We start from the raw sequence: 25,757 nt of genomic DNA on the forward strand, positions 1-25,757 counted from the left end.
AATACAGGGGAGATCATGCTTCACTAACTTACTTATGTACTATAACAAGGTGACAAATACCTCGATGCGGGATTTCTAGACTATCTAAAAATAAATTTAAAAAAAAGATATTTAAAAAAAATGTATAAAATTATTGATAAAAATTGGAAAAACCCGTGGAGTGGAATTAATCGAACAGTGGACTGAATAAAGCTGATGATGATGATGATGATGAAGATGATATTGTCCTTTATTTTTGTGATATAAGTTCTGTGTTTCACAAAATCTACAAACGACACCCATTTTCCCTTATAATAACTGCACGTCGTTCCTTTTAGATGATTGTCGTTCTTTATGTTGAATGCTTTATCATATTCAAGATCTACCGCTGAGGCGAAAGAGTTTTTATCAAGAACTGAGTCAATAATATCACAGAGATCACTAAATCAGATTACTTTGATTTTTAAGAAATGCATATTCTTGCATATTACAGTGATTTCTCTAGATATGTGGCTATTTTTGATTGACATCTCTTTCCATGATTTAGTCTATTAGTCCCAGTCACGATATAGACCTGTAATTATATCCAATGGTTTCTGCTTTCTTATGTAATGTGGTTTTCAGGTTGCGTTGTATTGTGCATTGTTGGAAAATCGGGTTTAGTAATCTGGATATGATTGTAGAAAGGATGGAGACATACTTTGGCAATCCTGAGTCTTATTTGAAAATCTTAGTTAGGTAAGGTTTGCAATAAATGTTTCCAAATTTCCCATCAAATACTTTGTTTTGTATCTGACGAAACCAAAGATTCTTATTCTATGTCAAATACTGTCAGTTTTGTTTTTTCCAAGAGCGGTTTAATTTGCCTTAAATGTACCAAGGATAATATGAATATAATAAGACTTTCATTTTTATGAAAGTCTTATTATACCCGTCTGCTAGTAGCTTAGCTTGTACCAGGTTTTCCGAAGTTCTAAATAACTGGATTCAGAATGAACTATTGTTGATTAAATACATTATTTATTGGAACCCAAGTTCATTTACGATCTCTTCCATTTGATCTTATTACTATAACAGTTATATTTGTTTCCTGTATATTACAATCATATTTCGTTTATGCGCTCAGTACAGTCTTTGTTTAGCTTTAGGTTAGATGGAAAATGTGAAGTAGTAGTACCACAGTTCATCGTTTTTGTACTTTTAATAGCATATAATCGTTTGCAAAGTGAAAAGGTGCATGTGAGCTGTAATAATTTTTATTTTTCGATATCTTTCTATATATCTTTCGATATACTCCCGAAATACCTTTCGATTTAATTTACATATATTTATATATATAATTAATTAATATATAATTAATATATAATTAATATATAATTAATATATAATTAATAATATTTAATTTATATATATATATGGAGTGAATAACTGGTATGTTTTTTGTTTATATTCATTAATGTATTTATGTTCAGTTTCGCAGTGTAATCAAAATGATTCTGACTGGCGTTTTTTCAATGGTGACTGTTACGTTCTCAATGCGACAAAGTTTACGTGGCACAGTGCTAAGGAATACTGCGAAAGCATCGACGCTTCGATCACATCTATTCACTCTGACAATGAGACATCTTTCTTAAAGGAACTGGTAATGATTTGTTTTTTTCATCTTAATCTTTGCAATGTTAGAAATCAAAATTAAAAATTTGTAAAATGGTTTTGTTCCATCAAAACCTGACACGCAATCTCAAATGATTCCTTAGATAGGTTAGGATGCTCTTTGTACGTAATGTGTGCCATTTTCACCGAGAGAGAGAGAGAGAGAGAGAGGGAATTTGGACAGAATATATTTACCCAAACTGGCTATAATATGAATTCGTACGGAACATCTGCAGATATCTAAATGATGTTATTGAAAGCAGAGGGATTTTAAAAAAAAAATACAGAAAATACTTTCAGTTCTGAAGTCTCGTTTCCCATCATAATTTAGAATTATTTTATTTTCTTTATTAAATAATTAAAGAACCAAAAATTATGCGGTAATGATCGATTTTAATTCCTGTGTGGAAAATTCATCCAAGCAGGATTTTAGAATTAAACGTTTTATGAATAAAGTACATTTCATATCGTAGATAAAACAAATTTCATAAAAGGAAAATGTTCCTCAAATGAATGACATTGTTTATAAAAGTGATTCAGTTTGTTAGGATAGAGCATTCATTCTAATATTCAAATTTCGGCTTATGTTTTATTGATAAACTAGTTATGGAAACACCTAGAGATCTTCTTTGGCAAAGCATTCATTCGAATATCTTTAAATGTTTACCCATTTTTTTCTTGTAGTTCTTTTGAAGCTAATATGTTGTTTTAATCATAAAAGAGTTCTTGAGTTAGTAAATTGATCAACTTGTAAAAATATTCATATTCCCTAAAATCGCTGGAACACGCCATGCCTTCATCTTCTGTGAAAACCGTACGCCTGAATACATAAACTGAGTCATCAGCATAAATGGTAACCACTATATATTACTCTGAGTCCATTAAATTGAACATATTGCTTCGGATCAAAACTCCTAGTGAAACATTTATAGTGATATTTAATATTGCAGACACACTTGGTAAATATACAAGCTAATCGGAGCATCATTAACAAAGGGTTTCAGTTCTTTGCTTTATTGAATAATGTGGCCTAAGATTGTTCATTAGGGAAACCTGGCTATCAGAATCAGATACGATAATTGAGATCGAGAGTAATGGGTATAGTATTTTTAGGAATAACAAAAGAGATAGGAGAGGAGGGGGGAGGGAATACTACTAATGATATATCAGACGACTTAAGTGTCCAGTTAGGGTGAAAACACAAGAAAACAACGATGGTCACAATGTCCCATGTAGCGGTGAGTTTGAGGCTATGTAGTATGACGTGGAGGCTAACAATACAGTAGTAGAACACCCCACCATATATTCGTCCTCTTCGTCCCATACATTCATACTTTCTTCCCCTGCAACTGAGCCTCCAGGCTCAGTTGCAGGGGAAGAAGACGAAGAAATGCATCGTCAATTTAGCCTTATGTGTAATAATGTATGGGAATCTTTGAAAAAAAAGTGCTTAAATGAGGCGGCATCTGAATATATCCCTAATGTTCGAAGAATAAATAGGTTGTGAGTGAAATGGATCTGACACCTTATTAAGCAAGAGATCTGCAAGAAGATGATGATGTAAGAACGAGAGGAGTTATGAAATATTTAAAGCTCAGGCCAGAAAAATAGCAAGTATTGTGCGGAAAGCTGAATTGGAGTATGAAACGAAATCGACTATGGAAGCGAAAGACAATCCAAAAGAATTTTATCGTTATGCTGTAAGCAAAAGAAAGAACAAATGTGAACTTTATTGAATGTATATGGTATTCTAGGCTTAGAAGCTAATGAGATTATTCAGTTAATGAGTGCTCACCTTATTATGATGTATAACAATAAGGTGTATGTAACATGGTGTACAGTGCTACTGCTACATTGGATAAAGGAGGTGCATGAAAATGAGGTTGAAGAGTTGTTGTGTAACCTGGATAAGAATTTGAAAATAGGAACAGAGGGAATATCAGCACGTTTGCTAAAGGAATGTTCAGCCGAATTGGCTAGGCCTTTCACGTGTTTGTATAATTTGAGCCTCAGCTCAGGAATGATATCACAGGAATGCAAGCATTGTAGGAACAGTTCCATTGCACAAGGGTGATGCAAAAACTGATGTCTAACTACTGACTTTTCACTGTCTCTGATGTGGTAGTCAAGATTTTACAGAAGTTGGTAACAACTGGCATACAAAAATGGGTAAACAAACAAGCTATACTCTTCGAGGAGCTGCATGGGTTTACTAAATAAAATTACTAAATAAAGGTTATGTTTTTAGCAATTTTCTCGTATTTTATAACATTGTTATGGCCCAGTTGGATAAAGGTAATGGATACGCTGTAATAATGTTGGATTTTGCTAAGGCATTTGATAGCATACCAAACGAAAGTCTGTTTACATAAACGGGAAAATATGGGTTGGGAATGTAAAGTTATTCGCTTTGGCATCATGAAATTTTCAGAGGCATATTATATTAGTGGGGTTATGATACAAGAAACTGATAAAGCTAGGGATTTTGGCGTAACGGTGGATAGAATTTGAAGTTCAATAGTCATATAGCAAAAGTTGCAAATATAACTCAAAGGATAATTGTGATGTTGAAGCATACAATGACATGTAAGAATAATGAAACCATTTTGCTTCTTTATAAGGCCTTGATAAAACTCGCCTAGGTTATTGTGCTCATATTTGGTCACGCAAGTTCAAGGGCATAAAGAAGCTGTGGAAAGGATGCAAAGAAGAGTTACAAAGGTTAAATCGGAATTATGGGATTTAGTTGATGAGAAAGATGGGTGATATGATAAAGGTCTAAAAACGTTTGAATGGGTGTTATAGGATATCGTCTGAAACTCTGCATATATTACCCGTATCTCTGTGATAACTTCAACCCATCTTCTTTTCGTTGCAATTTTATAAGACACTGTCTTATAAAATTACAACGTCATTATTGTCTTATTTTATAAGACAATAATGTCACAGAGAGCAAGATTTCGGACAAGTAGGGGAGGGGGGGGTTCGTTCACTACCATGATGTTGTTCTTGACCAAAATATTTGTTGTACACACACACACACACAACAGAGTATGCTCTGAATAAACTACGCTGATATGTTGAATAAAAGAGGCCCAACATTCTAGCTACGTTTTGAATAGGACGATGCCTATCCTTAGGGAGAAATTTGCATACATTCCCAACAGTCCAACTGGTAAATGGATGACCTGATGTACACCCTTGTATTCAGAACTTGCATAGCTTGAATACACAATGCAAAACTTTTGCGTCTTTCCCATTGCTTTCATTCCAAATATTGTTCATGTTCCAAAGATTTACCATGCAGTTTTGTAAAATCTACAACGAAACCTGATGGAGACATTTTTTGCACTTTCTTATAATTCTTGTAAATTCACAAACTATGAGCAGAAGGGCAATAAAATCACTTTTATATACAAAACTTGGCAGATGAAATTCAAAATTCTATAACGAAATCATAATCACACTTAACTTTTTCAAGGCGTGCTCCAAATTATCCGCCTCTTGAGGCCAGCCGGGTAAGTTTTAAGTAGGGTTTTCTATGCATTTATATGTTCATCCTATCTCAACCTTTTCACCCACGAAAGGAGGAATGTTAACATTAAGTTAACTAAATTAATTTAATTATTTAAGTTAATTTAGTAACTTGCAACTACGAATGCTTCCCTTTAACAAGCTTTATACTATAATCAAACATCCTGATATCTGAGCAGACACTCGTGTTTTAAAATAATCATGTTATTGATATTGTGGAAGCTTAAATATAAGTTTATAAGCTATATTCATACGGCTTATAAACTTAATGTTTTTAAATATATCTGTAAATACAACAAATGTTGCTATTCTCAGATAAACGTCTTCAAATATAGTATTTTGTCTAAATTCGAGAACAATGTCCTTAAAATGCAATGGAAACGGGGAGAAATGGAAATAAATATAAAAAAAAACCTCATTCGCTGCACTTCTAAGTTACATGGTGATTCATTATCTTGTAGATGGCTGGTAAAACATTAGGGTTTAACAGAGTCTGGATTGGACTTAACGCATTAGGATTCGATGGAGCCTTTGAGTGGAGTGACGGATCTGTGGTAGACTTCCAGAAGTGGAGTTATCTTCAGCCAGACAATTATCTAAATCAAGAACGCTGCGCAAGTATTTTCATCGAAACAGGTAAGAAAAAACTTACAGTTGACGAAAGGTAGTTTGAAAATGAATTATCTCAACGTCTCTCTCACAAAAATTATTGGGTGCACAATGCTTCTCTTGAATACGTTATGTTATACACTATAACCATCCAACTGACATCATTAGTAGATTAAGATACAGGATTTTGCGACTTTTTCTCTACAAAACAACCCTTTCCAAAAATATGGATCTCTTATTATTTATTATTTATTAGTAGTAAAGAATAATAAATGCATATTTTGTTGAAACATATAATGCTAAAATAACGAGGTGTCAGCTTCTGCAGAAATCCCTACCAATTAAAATCGTTTTGGATTCAAATATTATCTACAAAACGTAATTCATTAAAGATAAAGAAATTACTGCGTGCAACAGCTCTATGCATATAGCCACACTCAAAGCATTTTCACATGTCCAGTAAGTTACATGCACAGGAAATGATAAGTTGTTTTCAGTGTCTTTTCGAAAAGCTTGAAACCATTTAGCTTTCACAAATGTTGTCAAATACTTTACAATAAAATGTTTTTAGATTATCTCTGATTATTTAAAAATCGAGTTTTGTTTATTTATAGCGAGGTGCCTGTCAATAAATTCTACAACTCACTTTTCCGGAATTCTGACCATCATCTCGTATCACATTCTACATACTGTACTCTAACCCTTCCTCGAAGAATAGATACAAATAAAATGTGATTAAATTATGCAGCTTACTGAACATATCTAACTTTGCGAGGTGATTTTTGTCTGTGAATATATGCAGTGTTTTCCATTGTGTAGTAGCATCATCCCAATCTAAGTAGAAGTTTTTCAGAATGCAGTCATATAATTGAATTTCATGAAAATTCCTTTTCACCATTCCTGTTGGATATCAAATTAGGTGAAAAACTATTCATGCGTTTAGTCTCTAAATTGAACCATTACTTTTGAATTTGAATGTGTGTTGCGTCATCACGTCCACGCAAGTTACTTACACAGCATGGACCTCGTGATTATTCTATTGTAATAGTCCTTGGAACAAGTAAAATATGGCAGCATGCATGTGGTGTCTACTATGAACTTCCAGGAGGAAAGCGTATCCCTTTAAGTTGATTTATAGTCCAATATCAAGCAGAGTCCTAATTCTGATTAGCAAAATAGAGACCGTACAATGATGTCACATCCGTCGGTGTAAATAATAGAAACTATGCAATAGGGATACATCAACTCGTGATATTTACTGCTTAATTAATTAAATAGCCTGAACAGAAGTAGCTACTCACCTTAACTTTCATAATTTTTGAATATATTATAATATAAAGTAAACTGCATTGTTATTAATGATTATTACTAAAATAGTTACGTATTATTTGAACATGATTTATACAAAAAATACCAGCAATTTCTTTTACTTCGTAACTTAAATTCTGAAATAAAATATAAAAATTCGTAAATATTCATTACTATGAATAATTCCTTAACTTATTAATAATTCCTAAAATTCTAATGAATTTTATATACATGAAATTAATAATTATTCTATATAATCCGGTTTCTCCCAATTCATTATAGTAGGAAGTTCATCCTTTTGATACTGTTTTATATCCACTTTCCTCTCGAGGCAATAATTAACATCGTTTCTTAACCTCTCATTGTCGAGAAGGTAGGTAAATTTGAACATTCAAAAGTTCGAATGGATACCGATAGGAAAGCATCATTGACTTGAAAAGTCACAATACATTTAACTTCACTTAATGTTCAAGAGTCTAGTTAAACTCTAATCAATGAACAATATAACAATGAAAATTTATTCCGAAAAAGAGGAATAATTTCATATTGATTTCCATACTACACTTCTGATGCGATCTCTTTCATAGATTGCTCTCTCTCTCTCTCTCTCTCTCTCTCTCTCTCTCTCTCTCTCTCTCTCTCTCTCTCTCTCTCTCTCATCTCTCTCTCTCTCTCTCTCTCTCTCTCTCTCTCTCTCTCTCTCTCTCGTGCATTATGTGCAGCATAACGAGAAGAAAAGTAAAGTGCAATTTAACTAGTATGTTTGTTATATCCAATATATTCGCAAGTTGCTACGATTCTTTAGTACCAGTTTTTCTACTGAATATGAATTAGCCAGTTGCATACGAAGATAGCAATGTTTACCTTCTGGCAACTCTGAAGTTTTATAATTACTTATCTTTTCAAGACACTTGTTAACATTGGAAACTAATAGAATGTATTGAAAACAGTCATTTCTGCTGGAAAGAAAAAAGATAACTAATTTATCCAGCATCATTTCAAAGCTAAATATAGAAACTATGAAATTTTCGTAAAAATAAGTTGACCAGAGAGCTTACGGAATATGCACGCCGAGACGCCCTAGCGTGGACCACTTTAGAAAACATGTGCGCTGCCTAGACATGCATATTTCTAAAGTGGGCCACGGGGCGTATTCCCGTAAGCTCTCTGGTCAACTTGTTTTTTACGAAACTTTCATAGTTTCTACATTCGGCTTTGAAATAATACCGGATATAATATCCACTTTATTTTTTATAATTTTGATATCGCGAACTGAAGCCTATTTGCTCTTGATTTTAGTAAAAACTAACTTAGCCTATTTAAATCAAACTCAACATTGAATTCTTTAGAATATTTTAGTATGCATCGTACAATAGTACCGGTGTTTAAAGCAATATAAACTTCAACTTAACAGTGAATTTGATGCATAACATTATTTTGTAAATTATCAGTTATAATAGAAAACAGAAAACAAAAGACAAAATTAAAAACGAGCCGGCCATGTAGTGCCACAAAATGCTAACAAGAGGAAAATATATTAATCGAGACTTCTTAAGAGTGCCACTATTATTTTCAATCCACTGTCAAGATGCTCTTTCTGTATTACCCATTTTGAAAATGTTAAGGTTAAACAACTTGCCAGGTTAATCTTTTATGTGAATCCCAATAAGAAATGCTATAAAGCATACAGGGCATTATTACTAAGATTGGTCAGATAAGAATTAGAAAGCCTAGCAATTCATTCAAGATACCAAACATGGAATTTTTTCATGTAATTTGAGGTTCCAAATAAGATGATATTGTTGATGATAGTGCGATTCGTGTGTGTGTGTGTGGGTGTGATTTTTGTCTGTGAATATAGTAGACGCTCCCTATTATTTTTACTCTAATATATTTACTATACTATACCAAGTTGGTGCCAAGACGATAACCAGGACAAGACTCTGTTTAAAAGCTGATAATTCATTCCTTAAAACTATAGCCGAACATTATTTTGCTCTTTTAGTCATTACACTCTAAAATTAAAATTAATTGCAAATAATACGACGGCTAGGATATCAAAAGAAATATATATTTGCAGTTCTGGTTTTAGACTTTCGAGGAAATCCTGAGCAGGACAAGAACCATAACATATTCGTAAACAGCCACCACTGTATTAACGTGATATCATATCAAAGCTAGCATAAAGGAAATAAAATCGGCTAACAGAATGTTTTTTTTTTCATCAAAATACGCAAGACCTACATGCATGTAGTAATCAACTTCCGCACCTTACCCAGCAATTAAGGAAAAGACTGCAGTGTTTTTCTCAAAGATAACTATTCCGATTAATTCTCTGTCCTACACTGACCGGCAGAAAAAACGTCCATTGAATCAAACTATTTATTGTAGATGATAGTGCGATTATGTGTGTGCGCGTGTATGTTTATCCTCAACACACTGACACTTTGTCACCTCTTCTCATTACAATTTAATCTAGATATCATCTTCGACATAATTTTTTCTTGTTTTTGTTCAAACCCAACCATAATTTTGGGTAGTCTAGTTGTTTAAAAAGAAAAATTGATTCTTGTTTATTTTCTTACTTAATGCTGACTACAGGATCGGATTTTGAACCATACATCTTACCACCAAGCAATGAACATCTAGAATCTCCTATATGTTAAACACTAGAATGAACATTTTTATTTTTTGGTTTTGCGAAAAAAAATCAGAGTAAGTAAGAATACCATTAAATCCTATTCACTGTTGGGAAACACTTTACTCTGAATTATTCATTTACTTAAAAATGTTTGCTTGAAGTATTAAAGTTTTAAAAGAGACGTAAATTTCTAAAATAATGCCAAATTCCATTTATCCTAAATTTGCCTCCCAAGTTGGCAAAGTCGGAGATAAATTTTAAAGGGATGATCCCACCCCTCTTTCAAAAATGAAAAATGGCTTGAAAAAGAAGAATATTCTGTAAATACAGTTTGTATTTACAGTAGTAAATACAAACTGTATTTACTACTTATTTTCTTATGTAGAGATTCCTTCATTTTTAGCCCTTTCTTCTTACCAGAATGCATAAATAACTAGTTTTAAGTCTGACTGCACTGTTTCTCGTGCAGAACAACAACGAGTGTGCGAGGTCGGATCACTTTTAGTTCACTTCATAATAGCCTACTAATTATTTCACAATCAAAAGCATTCACCAGAATTACTATCGGTTATTAATATCGCATTTAATAATTATTAAGTTAAAATATAAAATGTATAACAAATGTTCAATTTTAGAAAAACTAATATCGTAGATCTAAGAGATTTCTGCAGCAGGTTTGAAGTCCAACTGAATAATTGTCCACAATATTCGGACCCAAGTTCAGTTCATAGTTACTCCCGTCAGAATTCTAAAAAACTCCGACGCATTCTTAGCATTCACTCTCTTGGTCACCGAAATTACTGAAAATATTACGACGTATAAATAAACATGATTTCCATTCAATTCTCCTTTCTCCTGGATTTCCTTTATTAGTCAATGGCCCTAGTTCTGTTCCATTTTCTGTAGTTGTCGGAAGCATTCTAATTCATGACATAAAAGAGTATTGTCAAGAATATAGTACGCACACAGTTTGTAGATCTCTGCTTGACGACTTGAGAGTCGATTCATGCTGAAGGGGAGAAAGAAATGACGGATGTACGAACTGGTCGCCAACATGCGAAATCAAGTGATTTCTTGTTTGTCGCTGTACTAGTAGTAGCTTGATTTTTGTTGTCGCTTTTTTTTGCATTTTTTTATTATTAATTTGTATGATAGATCCAGTACAGTCAAGAAGTTCTACTGTTAAACCTTTCAATAGCTCTTGCAAAAGAACATTGAATAATGTGCTGACATTCTGCGAAAAAAAATCGTTAAAAGGCAGTCTCCTTGTTGCCCTTTCTCAAGTCATAAAACGTGCAAGTGTAATTGCGGGCATATCGGGGGCGACTTTTAAAAGAATTCGTAGGGAATCAAACGGTGAAGGTAAGCCAAAATTTAAATCTCCTAAAAAAAAGCGCCAGAGAAAGAAAACCACCGAAAACATAGCTTTGAATGATTTTTATGTAGACGTTATAAGAAGAACTATTCACGAATTTTACGTGGGCGAGAAAAGAGTGCCGACTGTTCCGAAATTGATTGCTGTGCTTAAAGAAAAAATTAATTTTCCTTGGAAAAGAGAAACTTTAAGGCAAATACTTCAGGAAATCGAATTTTGTTTTAAAAAGTCCCAGAATAAAATTAAACTTATCATGGAGCGAAGTGAGATTGTTTTATCTAGAACGCAGTATTTGAGAGTAATAATACGTTTCAGGGAGGTGAAAAGACCGATTGTGTATCTAGATGAAACTTGGATTGATAGTAATTTAACTTATGGAAAATGTTGGCAGTCTAAAGAAGAATGTGGAGTGCTACAAACCGGAAATGCCTCGCTAAGCATAATAATTTTGTGTGCGGATGGAGAAATTGGGTTTTTTTACCGAATTCAAACTTACTGTACAAAGCCAATTCAACTACTGGAGATTACCATGGCCAAATGAATTCTAAGATCTTCGAAAAGTGGGCAGAAGAAAAACTGATTCCAAACCTTCCTAAAAATGCTGCCGTTATTATTGATAATGCTTCATATCACTCTATTCAATTAAACAAAGTTCCAATTTGGTCTAGTAAGAAGCAAGTTTTTATGGATTGACTCTCTGCAAATAACATTTCTCATTCCCCAGATATGCTAAAAATTGAACTGCTTAATTTGGTCAAAAGAAACTCGCCCTCAACTAAACCAATTAAATTCGACAGGATGCTTAAAGAGCATGGATTTCTAGCTTTGAGGCTACCACCACATCATTGTGATATTAATGCTATTGAGTAAGTTTGGGCAGAAGTGAAAAATTTCATTCGCCATCGCAACGGAACTGGGAATATTGATATGTCGAAACTTTGTAAGCTTTCAGAACAGGGGATTTAAAGTATTACAGTTCAAAAATGAGGAAAATATTACTCTCATGTCACCTCATTGGAAAATATGTATTGGGACAGAGACAGAATTATCGAAGAATTATGCGAATCTTTGGTGATCAGTTTAAGTGAAAGTGATGGCTATTCGGACACCGATTCAGATGACTATGAAGATTAAAAGGATTTGATAATAGTATTTTTTCCAACCTTTTTTTTTAATAGGTTTGTTAAAAGAGTCACAACAAGTCATAAATAATTAATCGGTTTAGGACATTAGTGTCTCAGTTCTCTCAATGTAAGTTTAGAATATCTAAGTTCATTTGAAAAAATTTCTGTTTTTCTGTATAATTATTTTTATTTTATACAAAACTTTCTTAAAAATAAATTTCTTTAAATATGTGTTTTTTGTTATACTTTTTTTAATTCTGATAATACTGTACGTACATTTTTCCAACTGTTATACAAACAAAATACAGCAGTTACCACTTTAAAAACTACAATGTTCATAAAAGAAAAGCTAAATTTTCCGACCTGTAATAATAAACAAACTCATCCTAGAAGATTGATTACCCTATTATCGGAATGGATTCTCCTTTTTGTGACATGCGCAGAAGTATTGAAGGGTCTCGAATCTGTGGGCGTACTATACCAACTATTTTTCCTCCGTATATTACTTTAATCTTATTAATCTTATTTAAATTTCTCTCTCTCTCTCTCTCTCTCTCTCTCTCTCTCTCTCTCTCTCTCTCTCTCTTCTAAATTTATATCATGTTTGTATTCGATTACCATCCTTTAGACAACAAATACAAAAAGCCAATTCAGACTCCGATAAGCAGAGTTATGGTCCCAACTACTCCAATGTCTGGATTTTGTCGATCTTCCTGGCAAAAACATAAGTAGCGAAATTTTCAATATATATATATATATACCTCGCTTAACGCGAATTCGATATGCTGATAATAATAATTTTGCGCGATTGAGTGAAATGATACTATTTCCGAGCCAGTGATTAATCAGTTAACGCGATTTTTTTACGTTAAGCGAATTTTTTATGTCATCAATCTGCAGCGGTGGAATTCTCGGCAGTTGACTCAAGCTATCATCGCAAGCGCACATGTAAACTCTTTTCTTAGCTCAATCACTTTTCGTTCATTTTGCTTTAATTTAGATACCTATAAGGCTTTATTATATTCAACCCCTCTTATGGAAAAGAGGAAGACTGACAAAGAAAGCGGCAATAATAAAAAGAGAAGAAAAGTAATTACGTTAGAAGAAAAGCTCGAAGATCTTAAGAGACATGAAACTGGCGCTAGTAAATCGATGATTCTGCGAGACCTGGGATACAGCGAGTCTACAGTTAGGACTATATCAAATAAGAGCAAACAATACAAAGAACTAGGAAAAGTTGCTACTGGATTTTTTAAGCATGCAGATCACCTGAAATAGAAGCCATTTAATGATCGAGATGAAGCGTCTTCTATCACCCTGGATTGAGGCTTGTATCCAAAAAAGAATACCTATTAGTACAAGGAATATTCAAGCAAAAGCTCTCAATATTTTTACATCATTGAAAGAGACCCAATATCAAGAGGAGTGGGAAAGCTTTACTGCGGATTTAGTATGATTTGCCCATTTCAAAATTTGAGCTGGACTGCATAACGTACGAATAATTGGGGAAACTGCTACTGCTGATAAAGATTTGGCCAAGTTTCCTGAAGAATTGCAAAGGATAATTCAGGAGGGTGATTAACACGGTCGTGAAATATTCAACCACGACGAAACTGGTCTCTTTGGAAGCGTATGCCAACAAAATTTCCTAGCTAAAACTGAATAATCTCAACGAGGATATAAAGTATCTAAAGATCGTCTTACCCTTTTATCAGGAGGCTATGCAGAACGCCACTTTAAACTCAAGTGTATATGTTAGTTTATCGTGATACTGGATCTTCCTCAGTCATAGCCAAGTTAGGATCTTCCTCAGTCATAGCCAAGTTAGCCGGTCTTGGGCGTGGACAGCAGGGTTTTTTCACCAGTTTATTTGGGGTTTTTCATCCCGCAAGCAGGCAAACCGGTCATATCTTGTGTGTGTGAACACACACGAATTACAATCAGGAATACTGACCCAGCCATAGGTCTGATTTGTCAGCTATGCCGGTTCCGACGCCCGGATAAAATTTAGGGGAACTGAGATGGTGCCGTACTTCCCCGTAAAGGGGACTCACGGCCGTGTATCATCATACGATTATATATACAGTATATATATATGTATGTATATATATATATATATATATTTCTTCTATGCTCAAAACTGAGCTCCTCAAGGAATTTTATTCTTTTACAAAAGTACTTTAGGCTTTTATTTATTTATTTAACTACATTTTCAACACTACTCATTAGTACAATTTTTTGTAGGAAAGTGGAATGATGACAATTGCAATTTGCAAACTGGAGTGATATGCAAGAAGCAGAACTCGTCCACCACCATGATGGACAAACTGCCAACTACTCCTATGCCTGGATATTGTCCATCATCCTGGCATGAATTTGGTAAGGTTCCTATTAGTCTAACATTTTTAGATTGTATCTTTATCATGATAGTCAGTCAGCATTATTATAATTAATATAATATATTATCATAGTTATTGTTATTGTATTATTATCGGGGATGAATAAAATGTATACAGCGCTAAAGGTTTTAGTTTTAGCCTACCATCGATAGATAAATTTCGTATGAATTTTTTCTTGTTTTTGTAGGCATCATGTGTAGAAGTAGAAAATAGCGTTATAAATAAATCTGCTAATGCTTTTTATTCCAAGGAGGGAGTAGCAGAGACCTTTGGCCTAAATTACGTTTTAAAGAAGGATTAGCAGCCAGTCATAGAACCTGGCCTAAGGCTGTCAATGATTTTCATAGGTATCAGGTAAAGCATCTCTTGGTACCTGATACCTATTAAAATCATTGTTTGTCTTATCAAAAATCGTTTATCGGCAAGAGTAGTGATAATTCTTGCATGAATCCATGTATTTATTTAAAATTTTACACCAACGATTAACGTATTTGGTTTTCAACATACCATACAAAAACACATCTTGTGAATTTACCAAACAAAAACACATGATGTAGCCAAACGTAAGGGACGTTTGGCTACATGCATTAGAACACACCTTAGATCTTTATCCTAGAATACTGATTATATATGTATAAATAAATATATATATATATATAATATATATATATATATATATATATATATATATATATATATATATATATATATATATATATATATATATATATATATATATATATATATATATATATATAAAGAAACTTTAAAAAAGGTTTAAAATTTTCTGGACAGCTTATAGTTGACTTTTGCACTACAGCAAGCAAAGGTACAAGTTCTGCTCTGGAACGCGCATGTTCGCCTTTTATTAATGTTTCTCGAAATGTTGGTTCTCATCAGAAACTAGGCATAAAACTAACGTGAGCAAAAATCCTCTTAAACATTAAAATCCTATATCTGAAAGTTAAATACATTATAAGTGAACATAGGTGCATAATCAGTTATTAAGGTATATAACCAAAAAAAAGGCTTATTTTGGCTATAAATCACATGGAGGAACCCATATAATCCACTATCTTACTATCTTAATATCGTGATTATTTATCAAAATGAATCCTTTTGTCTCCGTATTTAGTAAGTGAATAAACAAGCTATGTTTTGAACAACGTGGCAGTTGTGTACGTATATGTTTCTATCAATCTGATTTCTATTTAAATTTCTATCTGTGTGTGTTGGGGCGGGGTGACTTCTGACTGTACCAACGCTTTTTATGAACTTTCTCTAGGAAATAAGTGCTTTAAGGTAATCGGAATCGACAAAGACTCTTGGAAAATTTGGATTGCTGCTTCCCGGGAATGCAAATCATTACATGGAGCATTGGCGTCAATTCATAGTGCCGAAGAACAAAGTAAGTATACGAATCGATTATTTTGCAATAATTTAAGAATGCGTGGTGCAGTGTACTGTGTTGTGGGGGGGGGGGGAATCGCGCTATACATGTATGGAACTCTCTTAGAAGCTTTTTTCGTGATTTCTCCACCTAGCTAATATAGGTTTTTGAATATCACTCGCTACGATTTACATGAATATTCATATAACAAAGTTTTGCAGACCATTAAATAAAAGATGATTAGTCCCTCTACAGTAAACACATGAATGAAACATAGTTTTATTTTTTCTAACAATCCCACCTACGAATTGTTGTAAACCGATAGCGTTAGAACTGCGAGTTGCCTAAGAATGTCCTGCAGTACCACTGAGTAGCCATATTATATATCCTACTCAACTGTCACTTTCTCATTCACAAAACTATGTTACCTTTATAATGTCTCACATTTCTTTCCGCCTAGTCTTGAATTCTGCCTTTCAGCAACTTCTGCTATCACTTACCCATCACTCTTAAGGTAATAACTGGCCTATAATTTATCATTTCTGTCTTTGCGGTTCCTCTATTCAGTAGAACAATTTTGTCTTCTTTCCATTCCATCCAAACCTTTCTAGAACTGAAGTTTGTATTAAACAGCTTAGTCAGAGGAGGTGCCAGCTTCTTTGCACATTCTTGTAATACACTGCCCTCTGATATGACATCTAATCTCATGACCGTGTTCTCAATATTCTGCAATATTCTAAGCACCTTCAATTCATCTACCTTTCTTTTCTCGTCAGTTAATGTCATATCTCGTACTACACTATCATCACTGCCATTAGTACCTGTTAAAGTCACCCTTCCATAATCATTTTTCTTACTTGTTACATAGCGAAAGCACTCCAAGAGTTATTTTGGTCTCATCAGCTATAATAATTAGCTTGGTTAAAAATTATTAGCTATAATAATTTGCTTATCACACTGGTCACTCTTCTTGTCTGAACCTTGTACTGGTCATGGGTATGCTGATCATCTTTTCTTTCATATTACTTCCGCAACTTTTCTCATTTTGCTACTTCTGCTTAATGATACTCTTCATTCAACTCCTACCTTATTTATCCACCAAATCTAGGTATACAGTCTGGCTCCTTTCTTCAAACACTGCTAGACCATTTTCCATGGACTGCAAACATCTCTCCTCTGCAAATTCTTATATGGTAGCATTGCTGCAACCTGACTCCTCAGCTTGCTGTAATCACCTGATTTGCAATTTCATATATAGGACTTTTAACAGAAAAGTGAAGATCACATGAAGGCTTTCTCCAAACGGAGGTAGCGTGGATAGATTGGTTACTTCTAAGTTTTGGACGCTATTACTAGATCAGCACTCTCCTGTATCGTGTTTTCTCATTACATACTATTCCAGATAATTATTTCTTAGAAGCTGACTGTATTCATGTGCTAATTTTTCAATGCATGCCATCTACACTCCCTTATACCTTCCCGGGGTCTACAGCAGAAACACCAACTACGTATTACATCCTGTTATCTCCTACCTATAATGTTTTCTGACTTCATTTCTTCTGCTATCATTAACAAAACCCATCATTCTATTCTGTTCACTTTATCCTCTCTAAAAATTCTATAACGCTTGTGTTCTGTCGCTATGATAATATTCTCAGGAACCAAGACTTCCTAATACCAAAAACCTTGAATTAAGAGGAGTTAACCAATATTAGAAACTCCTCTCCCCTATTCCAATTACTTCTGGCATCAGTCATTATACATAAATTGCAATATCTCCTTTATCCTACAAGCTTCCTCTCGCCTTGTGTTGCTTACTGCACGAAAATTAAGAACCTACGGAACTACATTCAGCATCATGTGATCACTCTCCACTTAACAAGATCTCGTCTGTGTTAAAATGCAGACTTCACACTTCCGAACTCATACTGAGCATTACTTTACCAATACATCTCACTCCGAATTCATTCTAACGCAAACCATCTGTCATATATAAATGCTCCCTTCCATCAATTTCACTTCACACAACCACAAACTCGACGCATTCCTCGTACTCAATATATATATATATATATATATATATATATATATATATATATATATATATATATATATATATATATATATATATATATATATATATATATATATATATATATATATATATATATATTTTTTTTTTTAATATTAATTCCACTCAATAAATGTTTTAAATCTATCCTACTGTAAACAAATGAAATTCGTGCGCTAACTGGTAGATAATCTAAACTGAAACATGGAAGAAGCCAATTAAGACCTCAAAAAAAGTAAGCTGGTCACTAGTGGCGAAGAGAATCGTCTTACAACAAAACCATTCCCAGATACACAATCTGATCAATCTGAACGCTTGCTCGTACCAAATTTCTCTCTATTCTGAAACGCATTAATATAGAGTTGAACCACCCTTTGCTCTTGCTTCTATAACAGCTTTTTAATCATTTGGGAAGGCTTTCCACTAGATTTTGGTGTGGTATTTCTCTTCACTTCTTCCAGAAGGGCATTAGTATGGTCTGTTAATCAGGGATGTCGGGAAATTCGGCATTCTCGCAATCAGCGTTCCGATTTATCTCACACTTGTGGGATGAATCGGAGTTCCAGTTCAGGTGTTCGACAGCATTACGATCAGGACTAGGCAGGACAGTCTCGCCCTCCAATACCCATCTAATCAAATCATTCCTCTGCAGACCTCTCTTTATGGATAGTGTAATTGTCTCGGTGATGCAGAAAAGGTCATTCAAAGAACTATTTTCAAAGAAATTTTGGAAGCACAGAATTATTTAGAATATCATTATAGGCCAAAAAAAACGTTGATTTCACTGCCGCCCCTAGGGAGGGGCAGTGAAAACCATGAAAAACAGTCCCAGATCATGATGCCTCCTCCAGCAAATTTGATAGGTGACACCACACATTTGGGAAGGTAGAGTTTCCCTGGCATCAGCCAAACCCAGATACATCCATCGGATTACCAGATGATAAAATGTGATTCATCGCCCTAGAGAACTATTTTCCACTTTCCAGAGTTTAATGGTGGCGAGCTTAAACCATTCCATCCGACGCTTGGCGTTGCTCTTTCTGGTTATCCTTATGTGCAGCTGGGAGGCCACGAAAATACATGCCCATCTGCTTTTGCTCTTCGGATCTCGGAAGCAAATGTTTCAACCGAGTACAGGCGATTTTTTGAGCTATTCACTTCAGCACTTGTCAGTGCTGTTTTGTGTACGCGTCATGGCGTACCAGGTCGCGATGGTGTGGTTATTCCCCCTAGGTGTTCCCACTTCACAATAACGTCACTTATGTCACTTATAGTTGCAGACAACTGTAGAAGGGCAGACATATCTTGAATTCAGTTGTTGAAAAGGTGGCATCCTATGTATTGCCACGTTGAAATTCACTGAGCCCCTTCAATACGGCCCATTTTACTGTTAATATTTGAGTATGAAGGCTTCAAGCTAGTGTGCTTCTTTTTATAGCAGTAAGAGTCATCATATATGTCTGTGCCACTGCGAGGAAGACTTCTCCTGAAAACTTGAGATGATTTCTGCACTGAACAGCTAGCCTTGAATACTGTAAGAATTCCTCGAAATGCAGTTCTCTCTCTCTCTCTCTCTCCAGAAATTAATTTATTGGCACATGAATAGCAACATTGTTTTGACCCGTTGATGTCAAGCCAATGTGAAGACTCATCACTGTAAGTGAAAATAAAAACACACTGAAATCTGTTCAATAGATTCAAAGTTTTTTATTAGAATGCATTTTTTTGAGTTTCATGTATTTTCTGTGACCGATTTAACAACGCTCTGTTGAATACTGAATGTCTCACTTCGCTCGTTCAACACATCGTTTCACAGTACAATGGAGTGGGAAATATACCACATGCGCGTTTGATCAGTTCGCTCAAGAATGAGTTACATTCCACCTCCTTGATGAGTTCAGAAAAACTGCGATATTAACAAATGACTGCCACTTTAATATTGTGAGTAGTTTAATAATAATAATAATAATAATAATAATAATAATAATAATAATAATAATAATTTAAAAAGCTCTTTTCGATATTTTAATATGCCATTCTGTTTTCCTCTTTAAAATACGTAAACTATCAAACTGAATTTATCTTATTTATTATAATTAAAATTTCATCCTTATTGTCTAGATTTTCTGACTGGCCTGATGGTCGGTTATCGGACAAACTTATGGATTGGTTTGAATAACATGATGTACGGAAGTACATACTTTTGGGCTGATAATTCTCCTACTAATTATGTACACTGGGCTCCAAACCAACCATCTTGGTCTAGCACCAATAAAAAGGTAAGGAAGTGTGCAGTATACTCTAGAAAGTAATTTTGTTTGTGATATATATATATATATATATATATATATATATATATATATGTGTGTGTGTGTGTGTGTGTGTGTGTGTTACTATTGTTAGTATTATTCCCATGTTTGTGGAACAGAAATGGTCCGTTAACGATGTTTAACTATTCTAAATTATAAAACCAATTCCACAATGGTTTGTGTTTTTCGTGACCATTAAAGGTACAGCTGAAAATATGTTAAAGAAATGTGTGTAGCTCAGTGGAAGTGGAGTGTGCCTTCCACGGCGCTTGATCGCCCGAAGAAAGAACGTCGTAAAGTTGATTCTAGTAGCCGACTAGAGAAACTGTCTCTAAGCCTTTTTTTCCCGCAAACTTCAGTTTTTCATCCTGTAAAATTCAAGAAAGTGGCCGTAGAGCCCACATTAATTCAGTCAGTAAACATAGTGTTAGGATTAAAGATCACAAACTGGGAACACTTGTCAGCCTTTTCTGCTCACCGAATGCCATGTGCATTTAGTGACAACCTTGAGCCAGCCATCTCTGATTGGGTACGAGTGGAGATTGAACAGTCTCTAAAGGGGTTATATATTGCTAAATGGCCTTGCGTTTCTCACTTTAGAGTAATAAAAGGCCCCATTGCATCCCCGTGTCTAATAAGAAGACCTCTATTGCACCCCCATGTCTAATAAGAAGAACCTCTTTTGAACCCCCCATGTCTAATAAAAAGGGCTTGTATGGCATGGGTCGCATGTCTAATAAGGACCTCAGTTGCACCATACAACCCCATGTCTAATACGAAGGACCTCTATTGCACCCCATGTCTAATAAGATGGGCTTGTATGGCATGGGTCCCAACGTAACAAAAATCCATGAAATATTCGTCCACGTGCACTTTACCAACATTCTTGCCTTAACACAAATTTTAAATAATGTGTGCTACTACTTACATAAATCAATACCCAATTGCTTTTTTCACAACTTCCACTGACAGTCGACTAGTGTCAGCCCCTTACACATAACATTCCAATTGTGTAAAGTGCATTCTACATTATTTCTTGTACAAGAAGTGCAGTACATTTCTCATGGATGACATTATATGTAAAGAGTTGTTCAACCTAGAACTTCTCTTTTTTATTATTATTATTACTATTATTAATATTAGTATTATACCTGCAAGGAATCAAACCACTCATCGCGAAAGTCTGACCCTCCACCCCTCCCCACACACGGATCATCATACCGTGATTTAAATTAATTCACTGTCTTCTCACCATTCACAATTCGAGACAACGTATTTCGTCACCATTCTCCAATTAAAGAACCTATTACATACTCCATCGCACATACCCTCTTATACCGCTTCCAAGGATGGTCTTTTACTAACTCTGTCTCCTCCTCCTCATGTTTTGAAAATTCTTATCCATGTTGATCCATTAATAGCCCCTTATCAACTTATATGTCTCGATTCTCCTTCTATCAGCTATATTCTGCAAATATGTTCCCTCAATCTATCCCTTACACTTAACATTCCAGGAACGATAAAACACTTTATTCAATCGTTTCTGCATCCTTTCCAAAATGTCTTCATCCTTTGGAAAACCAAGTGACCAAATATGTACACAGAAACCCATATGCACTTTGATCAAATACTAATACAATGGAATCAAAGCATCTTTTCTTCTACATGTCAATATCATTCTCATCATTGTCATAATATGTTGTGCTGCCTCACAATTTTATAAAATTTCATTCAAAATTTCAAGTTCCTAGCTACCATCACACTAAATCACTCACTTCCTCCTCTAAAATGTGCTCACTAATCTTACACTCTACATCCCATGTTTACTTTCAAAATTTTAAAATTTTACACTTTGGCATTGAATTAGTGACCCCGTTGATTTGTCCATTTACCCAGCCTATTCAATTCCTGTAACAAGGCTACAATATCCATTCTACTCCTCATTGTTCTTCCCATCTTCTCATCATCTGTAAACAATTGTCACTAATCAAGTCTTCTCCATTATTATTAACATAAAACTTAAAGAGCAGCATCTCCAAGACACACAACTAGTAACTTCTCTCTTCTGGAATCACTTTCCTCCGTACACAATTTGCTGATACTCAGGCAGCCAATTTCCAATCAAACGCACTAATCTGTTATCCAAAATATCTATTCAGTTTGTTATGCGACAATCTATCAAAAGTTTTTTTTTCTAAATCTAAATGTACCATTTAGTATGCAAGTCATTTTGTTGAAATAAGTAAGTAGATTGCTAAAATATGATCTGCTTTTAGTAAACTTATGCTGTCCATTAAAGAAAATGCTGCTGTTGTCAACCCAGTTCTGAATATTGGTCCTTACTAGCATCTCTAACGTTAACCAGAACTCCAGACAAAGAGATTGGTCTATAATTCGACGTTTTAATCTTATCGCTCCCTTCTGGAGCAAAGCAATTTTTCTCTGTTTTCAATCCTTGGGAGTGTGGACAATCTAAGGCTCGTTTAAAAAAGTTACGTGAAAGATTTTGTTCATTCCATAAAACATCCCATCAAGATACGTAACGATATTTCATTAAGTCCCACAGCCTTATTGACTTACGTTTACTCAATTACTCATGCACCTCCTGCTCAATCACCATCTTCGGCTTCTCTTCACTTAATCCGCTTTCATGTTGTGCATGAAGTTACATTCGGGAGAATGAAATACTTTTATCAATTTCTAATTTAACATCTGTACTATAATATTTAGTCGATTTTATTATTATTATTATTATTATTATTATAACAAAAGACCTCCGGGGAGTCAGGAACTCATTGAGGGAGACCACATGTCACTCGCATCCAATATCATAGCTTTTCATAAATTCATTCACATCGTCTGCACTAACAGCAAAGGCTAGCCATTTCAGTCAGGCATCGCTCTATGACAGAAAAATCTAGTTCTCATCCTCTTCTTGACTGCATGTATTCTCAACTTCCGTGGCCGTCCTCTCCTTACCCTATATATTACAAAAAAGGACATCTACTAGTATCTCTATGACGCTTTCTGAATTTTGTAGCTCGCTATTATGTAATTATCGTCTGTTTTTTAATATTTGCAGTCCAAGAATTTTCAATCTCTCCTCTTCCACAGTCCGTGTTTCATCTTTAATACTCTCATTTTTATTCGCTCCATTCTATCTGCATCACCTTGGTAAGCAGAACACCAGAACGTACAGTATCTTAGATGAAGCCATAGTAAAGCTTTGTAAAGAGGAAAATTGACTTCCTTATTCTTACATGTCAGTGCTGGCTTCTGAATCGCAATTTTCCTCTGAGTTGTATTTGCAAACTTTGCTGTATGGCCAAAGGGACTTGGAATTTCAATTTTATATCTACTAAAACTCTAATATTACTAATTTCTTCATTTTCTTCTACCATAATCCCGCCAATATCATATTCCAGTGGATATCTTTTTACACCAAAGTACATAATTTTACATCTATTAACATTGAACTCATAAGCATTAAACATGCCCCCAATTCCAGCATATTTTGCAAGTGCTGCATGTCTCAGTTGCATCCCTGATTATAACCTTATTTTTCATCAGCAAATAGCTGTATGTTCCCGTTAAATCCTTTGCCATTAATGTAAAAACTGAATAATAATGGGACTGATTCCTGGGGTACACCACTGGTCACCATAAAGTTTTTAAACTCACAACCCCCCATACACTAGTTTTTTATATCTCTCACTGAATCATTCTCTTATCGAAACTAGTAGTTTATAATCCGATCTCATATCCTCTGACTTATGCAACAGCTTTCCATTCTGAAACTAAAAGATTTAGACAAGTCGAAAAGTGTGATAATGTATTTATATCCTTTGTGTAACTCAACCGTCGCATTATTATAATGAGCAAGTTACTGAAAAAAGAAACTCTCTTAGTAAACCAGTGCTGCTCATTGAAAATAATAGATCCTCTGTCATTCCATTTCGCATGTGATCTCTACAACTTTCCCAAAATCTTCATTATCATCTTATTATTTCTATTAGACAATATCATTTCTCCATAATCGTTCCTTCTTTTACTGGGCACGTATTAAAATAACTTTCTGCGATTTTTAGCATTATTAGCTAACTGTTGTAGTTTGGGTTCTCACAAAGCGAGTCACCTTCTTTATCTGCTCTTTATGCAGCTGATTATTACCTCACACCTTTCACTGTCTCCATAATGCCTTCGTCTTCAAAATTACGTGCCTTCTCTAATGATTCATGCATTTCATGCAAGAAGAATGGAAAACATCAAAAAACGGATCAACAACAAAAGAATTCTTTCCTAGTCCTAGCATCAAAAGCAGACTCCGACTGAAAAAACACGCCATTTCTCCCGGTTTAACCACGCTACTAACGGGACACGGAAAAAGAAGACACTATCTACACAGATTCCATATCCTGGAATCACCATAGTGCATCTGCAGTCCACACCTTCAACAGACTGTTGACCACATATTTCACGACTGTCAGCTATTGGACTCCATCCGGATGCCCCTAATACAACACGTCATCACTTCCGGAGACAAGTGGCCAGAGTCAAAACAGAGACTTATCGAAAAGTATTCCATAGAATTAGTTAAATTTGCTAATAAAATCAACTTTCAGTCCTTGTGATCTAACATAAATACTGATATTATGTGAATTATACTGTATAGTATTAATATATGTATATATAAAAATATAAATGTAATTATGGAAATTGATACAAAAATATAATAAGTATTGTAATGCAATGGAGCATGTAGGAATAAATTACCTCCTGGTAGGGTTACTATTGGGAGAAAAACGCAAACACACACACACACTTTTAAATTACAGTCTTCTTCTTCAGGGCAACAGCCATTCTCACATACTTCAAATTCCACTTGTTCAGGAAACACACCAGCACCTTTCCTCTTCTCTCTCTCTCTCTCTCGCCTCTTGCTCATGTACCTCATTATTCTATTATAGATTTTGCAACCTTTCGCATAAGAATGATACAAAAATGAATTAAGAGTAAACAATATCCATGCTTTGGTCATTCTGAAATAGGTTATTCTGAAATATTTGCAGGCGTACACTTCTGTGGCTAATTGGTTCAAAAGATATATTTCGGTGAATACACCACATTTTTTATTATTCAGTTGTATAAAATACTGAAATAATAGTTCCCGATCCATTAATTTCTAATAGAATATCCAGAAAAGGAAGTTTTCTATTTTTTTCTTGTTCTAAAGTGAATTTTATGGTGGTGTGCAAATTTCTATTTTAAATTAATGAAGAAAGTAAACTCTCCTTTTCGGTATATAGGAAGCCGACAAACACTGGAAGATTTCTAAATGCACCCTCACACCACCATCCTTCACAAA

The 25,757-nt window shown here is 34.5% G+C and overlaps 1 protein-coding gene across 1 annotated transcript in view; it reads left to right on the forward strand.

Moving 5' to 3' along the window:
• The window catches only part of LOC150110339 (macrophage mannose receptor 1-like), a 161,065-nt gene that overhangs the window by 89,431 nt on the left and 45,877 nt on the right, over window positions 1-25,757 (forward strand). Inside the window, exons 13-17 of the mRNA XM_090393039.1 lie at window positions 1,452-1,621; window positions 5,628-5,802; window positions 14,468-14,602; window positions 15,908-16,030; window positions 20,205-20,362. Of these exons, the coding sequence (XP_090249165.1) occupies window positions 1,452-1,621; window positions 5,628-5,802; window positions 14,468-14,602; window positions 15,908-16,030; window positions 20,205-20,362 (761 nt within the window). The remainder of the gene's footprint in view (window positions 1-1,451; window positions 1,622-5,627; window positions 5,803-14,467; window positions 14,603-15,907; window positions 16,031-20,204; window positions 20,363-25,757) is intronic.

The sequence above is a fragment of the Typopeltis vanoorti genome, chromosome 1, assembly GCF_054136105.1.
Source record: "Typopeltis vanoorti isolate ZY-2024b chromosome 1, IOZ_Tvanoo_1.0, whole genome shotgun sequence".
Lineage (NCBI taxonomy): Eukaryota > Metazoa > Arthropoda > Arachnida > Uropygi > Thelyphonidae > Typopeltis > Typopeltis vanoorti.